Below are 6849 nucleotides of genomic sequence, written 5' to 3'. Positions count from 1 at the left end.
GGAATTGGCAAGTTCAGAAGAATTGTGGATAGGAAGAGCTCTTTTGTAAAGATTTTTCCAGATTTCATAAAGTTTGAGGTGAAAGACTGAGATTTTCTTAATGTAACTGAAACATTTTACCCAGTTTAAGTCTTACGTAGGAGATGAGTGGGCACCTGCAAGAGCCCTTGCCCTGTATAGAAGTGGGGAGCACATCACCCACAATAGCCACATCTAGAGAGGGGAGAAGAAGCAGCAGGAACACCTGTGAAGTCAGGTCCAAAGATTAACACGAGGGTACTGAGCCAAAGAGTATATATATCTCTTAAGACCTTCCACAAATTAATTTGGGTATCTGTATCTTTTGACTTTTATATGCTTGGTGATGAAACAGGCTTTGGTGGGTTCCTCCTTATCCCAGGCTGCTTATGTCAAAAATAATGATTGTGTAAGCTAGCCCAAATTCATGGCTTATCTCAGCAAAGTTGGCACATGGAACTGGGAAATGTTCCGGAGCTAATTTTCCTTATGTTGAGAAAAGCTGGTAATTGTTCTATGTGCTCATCTGCATGTTTGAACGCAGTCATAGTTGCAGTTTTCTCCTTATGCTTTGACACTAGGTCAAGCTTATTTTTTCTTATAATTTCAGACTGGTCTTTGGAAGAAAAAAAGAATCTGAGAACAAACCCCCAGAGCCCAGTCATTGGTCATAGTAGGCCTTTTGTAAATTCACAGAAAACCATGCTATTTTCAAAGTCCTTAAAAATCTTTAGTTGCTGCTGCTACTGTAAGGTGTTTTCTTGGTTTTGCTAAATGTAGTATGTAACAATATAATGAATATGTTCCTTGGGATCCTTATGACTAATAATATGGTGGCATGAATGTAGTAAACTAGCTTAAAAGACCATTTCCCTGTTGTTTTCAGGGATATACAAAGAACAGCTGGATGTAAAGTTCTAGCATGCATTTGTAGTACAGTCTTGCTAACCAACAGGCTGTAATATGTGCTCCTTATGGTAATATTAAATGTAATGTAAGGCTGAGTGGTTTTCCTTTTCTTCCATTATCCCATTCTTCCTACTGTATCCCATTCATAGCACTGTATATTTTGGTGGTAGTTACAAGGCCAAATTTCGTCATAATTCTCAGTTTTTACTATTCATAAATTTTTCATTAAAAAATTCCTATGGGGCTGAGCTTTTTACAGTTAAGACTTTGGCCAGAGCCTGTTTTATTGCTAGTTTGAGGAAGTATAACCTAATGGTTTGAAGTTCAAGCACACAGGAAAACACGGAAGTTACATACTTTGCAATCTGAATACACTGCTTACATGTTTATTTATAGCAAAAACCTGCAAAATAAATTGAAACTGAAGTGAAGACAATTCAAATCATATATGCAAGCTATTTAAAAGTGAAACATAGGTTCAGAATAGAATGCTTTTTCTCACCAAGCTTTGAGCATAGCTAGGGAGTTGCTCAGTTTGAAATGGCTCAGCATCTGTTGAACAAGACTAAGAGGTGCTTTGAATGGTTGCATCATGTTTTAATCCTAATGTAGTCCTTTCCCATGTTTGAAAAATCCAATAAAAATCAAATACAATGAACTCTAGTAATGCCAAGTTATGTTCACTAGTTGATAGGAAAATACAAATATTAGGAAAAATTATAATTCTAGCAGCCAGCTTATCAGTGTAACCTTTCAAGGCATTACATCTTTTTTTAATCTACACATTCCTTAACGATGGTGTTCCTAGTTTCAACCTCTCCCTCCTTTCCTCACTCTGCAAGGAACTCTGCACTGGTCACTTTTTGGTATAAAATCTCTTTTGAAGGTTTTGGAAACCCATATGGAAATTGTATTGTGTGCAATTTCTTGCTGCTTACATATTTGCCATCTCTCAAGTAAAATGCTAACATTTCTGCTGAGTATTCCCATATTTCACAATTAAGTGCTGCTATTTCTTGTTTCTTTTATTTTGGTTCTGGTAATATGAACTATTTCCATTTCAAGTATGTATGTGAGGTGTTATGAGGTATATTTTATGTTCAGCTACTCATTTAGCAAAAATAAGAGTTAGGGTTCATTTTATATACCCAAAGCGAGGTTTGCTAGTAGAACTTGCACATTTACATTTTTGCTGAGGTTATTTAATCTGTCAAGTTATAGAACCAGCATGCAATTGACCTTTATAAACTGAATACATATAAACTTTTATTCTGTTCCTGTTGTGACTTACCACAACACAGTCCCCCTCCAGGGCAGCAAGTATTCCCCTTCATGCTCTACCCTGGGGTGTCTGTCACCTCCAGATGGAGGCAGGGGAAGGTCCCAGGACATTGACAGGGGTGTATATATATAGGGCAAAGATTCTTTCTTCATCCTATATCAAATAATAGGTTACCATTCCACATGGTTTCCCGAACCATCTGTATCCTCTGTCTTCTACTCAGAGGGACTTGTGTTTTTAATTTCTGCTTGATACCATGTTCTGTAGGCAGACCCTCTTTGGGGCAGGGAAATGGAAGAAGAAAGTAGAAAATGGCATTTATTAACTGTTTCCTACTCACCTCCCTGCTGGGTGTTTACATGCTGCTTAGCAGAAAGAACACTGCATTGCCCTCTGCAAGGTCGCACATCTTAAGGTCAGATTGCGAAAGGCAGTTTGGCAACACTTCTCAGCAGCCAGGCTATAAGCACACGTTAAGAACAGAAGATGACAGCATCAGCCCAGGATGTTAGTGATTGTACCAGTGCTGGAGAACTGAATCTCATAATCCCTCATGGTGAAATGAAGTCTGACCCCAAGACCAGGAAAAGTCTTTTTTATCACTTCAATTTCACTCCTGCCCTCTTTTGCAGAAAAAGACCACTTTTGTGGATGAAAGAACAGCTCAAATTCTTCAGTCAAGCCAGTGCTTCTGCTGAAGTCAGTCTAAGAGTGACAGGAGCAGTAATGAATTTCAATATGAAGATTATATGAACATCCTCTCCGTTCCCCAAAGAATTGGCCAAAACTGTCATGCGTTTCACACAGGCTTCTTTCAGGCATCAGGTAGCAACTGCTTTTGGTCATTAGTGGCTTAGACTGATACTGAAATGTTGCGAATTCCTAAAGATTACAAATCCATCATCAACTGGATCTGAACAGCTACTTCAGTGCTTCCCAGTTCAAATACTATATGCAAAAAGGCGCCCTGGCCTTTAGGTTTTTAATAACAATACTTTGTACTTGCAGGAAGGGTTCGAGGACAAATGAAATTACCAAGATTGATACAAGGACCTCTTGTGGAATCTCAATTCATGTAAATCCATGGGACCAGATGGGTTGCAACCAAGGGTACGAAGAGCTGACTGTTGTCATTGTGAGGCTGCTCACTATCATTTTTGAAAGGTCACGGAGGCGGGGGAGGTCTTCCATGACTGAAGAAAGGCAGATGATGCACCCATCTTCAGAAAGGGCAAGGACAGTCTAGGCAACTACAGAACAATCATAGTGAGCCATCTTGGAAGTAATTCCTTGAGCGCATGAAGGCGAAGGTGGTGATTGGGAATAGCCAGCATGGATTTACAAGGGTAAATCATGCCAGATCAACCTAATTGTGTCCCGTGATGAAAGGACTTCATCTGTGGATGAGGGGAAAGCAGAGGATGTTGTCCACCTTAAGTTTAGCAAGGCTTTCCATGTAGTCTCCCACAGAATCCTTGTATCCAATTTCAGACAGTCCAGTCTAGATAGGCAAAAAACTGACTGGATCATTGGTCAGAAGGGCTCATGCTGTCCAGAGACTGGTTACAGTGGAGTTCCCTGGGGGTCTGTCCTGTCTGATATCTTTATCAATGACCCGGGGAAGAAGACAAGATGCAGTACTACCAGATCTGAAGACTGATGATACTAAATGGACAGCACAGTTATAGAATCATGGAATCATAGAATCATTTAGGTTGGAAAAGATCATTGAGTCCAACCGTAAACCGTACACTGCCAAGTCCACCACTAAACCATGTCCCTAAGTGCCAAGTCTACACATCTTTTAAATACTTCCGGGGATGGCAACCCAAACCATCCATACAGTTGATACGCTTGAGATCAGGCCTGCCATTTGGAGGGATTTACACTTGCTAGAGGACTAGGACAACAGGAACCTCATGAAATTCAGTGAGGGCAAATGGAGAGTGCTTTTATCTCAGATGGACTAACCCCCTGTGTAGGCCAGGGTATGAGTGGCTTGGTAGCAGCTCTGCTGAAAAGGACATGGGAGGCTTGCAATAGGCAAGGTTTGCCACGGAGTTTGTCAGTGGCAAACTCCGGCAGCAGTGAAAGTGCGTCAGACTCTATCAACAGGAGCACAGATGGCAGATCAAGGCAGTAATTTCCTTTTACTCAGCACTCATTAGACCACAGCTGGCATAGTGGGTGCAGCCTTGACTCTCGCAGTACATGAAAGCTGTTGATAAACTTGTACAACTCCATTGGAAAGCCAACAGAATGGCTGGGGGTTGAAGCATGAGACTTGTGAGGAGAGGCTGAGGCACTGGGTTTTGTTCAGCCTGTGGAAGAGAACAGCAGGTTTCCAGTTCCTAGGAGGAGGTTATTGAGAAGACAGGGCTGGGCTCTCTGCCAAAGAATGAGACCAAGGTTATAAACGAACAGGGGAGGCTCTGGCTAGATAGAAGGAAAAAAAATGGACACTATGGGGATAATTAGGTAGTGGACTAGATTACCCAGAGGGATTGTGCAGTCTCCACATGGAGGATTTTAAGACCTGACTGGACAAAGCCTGGGACCTCCCAAAGTCCCTTCCACTCTGAATTATTTTATGATAACTCTCAGGATGGATCTTCTCCATCTTCTCTGTAGCATTTCTTCCATGTAATACAGTTCATATCAGTCTATGTATTTAGTCAGTGCATATGCTGCTATTTACCCCACAGACCAGGAGAATTACATAAAAGGTTGCCCCCCTAGTTTTAACTAAGCAAGATCTACGACAATTTGAGGAAAAACATCACTAGACAGGATGCGACAACATTTTTTATTGTTTTAATACGAGTGAATAGATTAAGAGATCTGAAATGTTGTAAAGCAATATACATACTGAATAAATAATATGCACAGGAGAGTCATGTCTACATTATAACACTGGGTAGTATTCAGAATACTTAAAATAAGTCCAGTGACATTGGATAAAGTCCATAAAAATGCTATCCTGTCTTCCCTTGTATGAAATTGTTCAAGTATAAAAAAATCCAATACAGTGTAAAATATCAAATTCCATTTCGGTCAAGAATAAAAATTGCAAGTATTGTAGTTTCACAGGACAATGTAAAGCAGCATTTTCTAGCGAAGGGAAAAATTGTCAGTCTACATACAGATGAGTGAGAGAACGGCACTAATGTATTTGAGAGGTCTACATGAAAAACTAGTAGAGGGAAAAAGAATGAACTAGCAATATTTTATGTAAAAACCTTAAAAAGTGTTAATTTAAGAGTACCCTCATACAGTGCACATACTGAATTTAAATAAATCCAAGTCAACATCCTCAGTTAATTAGGTTAATATTTAATATGCTACATCTAAGCCTACTAAATAATTTATGCCATGAGATGAATACATAATTTTACAGTGTCACATCTAAAGTTGCTTTCTTTAGAGCGCAGCATAGTAAAACTTTCAAAATAAATATTTCTTTTTAAATAGCATAACAATTAAGGCACAGTATAAATCACATACCATTAACCCTTCAAGAACATCAGTCTTGGTAACGAAAGTCGCCTTGTGTACTGTATGTTTGCTAATAAATATTTTAAATATAATCCTGAAATAGATATTAAAATTGTACAAATGGTTTCAGAAAAGAAAATTCCCTTAAAACAGTTCTTAAAGGTTTTAATTCATTAAGCTTCTTCCTGCCTTTATTCACGAGTTACGAATAGATGCAATAAATAGAAAGAGAAGGCTGTTGTAGTAAAGGGCTGATCCTATTTTAGAATCAGAATAGCTGACACCAGCAGTTAAAGTTTCCCAAAAGTGAAACAGGATGGGGCGAGGGATTAGGATGTGACAAGCTCATCACATGAGCACGAGTGATGTGTTCTGTCCAGAACTGTCTGTGTTATTGATTGTCTCTACAGCTGTTGCACCCCTTACTTCCACATCACTTGCTCCATAGTTCCACTCATCCAGAGGACAGAGAAGAAAATAACTTTGGTGCCTGTCCGCCATCTTACTAGCCGGCCATCTTCCTTGGGTTGTTCGATGCCCGTTAGTGAGACAGTGAGAAGGTACTATCTCACGAAGACAACTTCTGAAAGCTAGAAAGGACAATCAGTGCTTTAAGCTTGTTTCCTCTTAAAATGGATAAAGACTACATATTGCTGACTCAGTTTTTTTCCCTGGTTCAAACTTTTCAAATACCATTTTCTTACTTATAAAAAGGCAGTTTTGCTTCCCTGATACTGTAAAAAGTACACCTTTGCTTTTTTTGGTTCTTGTTTGTTTGAAAATATGAAGTCCCATTGCTACTCCTGCCACTCTTTCATGACAGTGGGTTTTTTTTCCCATTTTCTTCTGGCTTGATACTTGAAACTAGACATGCCGCACTACCCCTCCCCGCTAACAACATGATTTGGATGCATACTGTATGAAGACAGTGGAATAAAAATCTTTAGTTTCGCAATAGCATCGCTTTCCTTAAAGCTCCTTAGTTAATATCAATTGTCTCTGATTAACTACTTATACTGGAAGGCTGAAAAGAGGAAGAGGAAGAAAGAGCTTCCTTCAGGAGTCCATCTGCTATTGCATACGGTCTGTCTGCAGCTGTTGGGGCTGGTACTGGCCAAAAACGGGAGGCGGCCCCGGGGGGCGGC

General features: G+C 39.8%; 1 protein-coding gene across 1 annotated transcript in view; it reads right to left on the bottom strand.

The window, feature by feature from the left end:
• Positions 1-6474: 6474 nt before the first annotated feature.
• The window catches only part of RBM24 (RNA binding motif protein 24), an 8253-nt gene continuing 7878 nt past the window's right edge, over positions 6475-6849 (bottom strand). The window contains 1 exon segment of the mRNA XM_009637949.2: positions 6475-6841. Coding sequence (XP_009636244.2) covers positions 6708-6841 — 134 coding nt within the window. The 3' untranslated portion in view covers positions 6475-6707.

This window comes from Egretta garzetta, unplaced genomic scaffold, assembly GCF_000687185.1.
Source record: "Egretta garzetta isolate BGI_Z169 unplaced genomic scaffold, ASM68718v1 scaffold14, whole genome shotgun sequence".
NCBI classification, from domain to species: domain Eukaryota; kingdom Metazoa; phylum Chordata; class Aves; order Pelecaniformes; family Ardeidae; genus Egretta; species Egretta garzetta.
The sequence above is the reverse complement of the archived record's forward strand: the minus strand, read 5'-3'. Positions and strand labels throughout refer to the sequence as shown.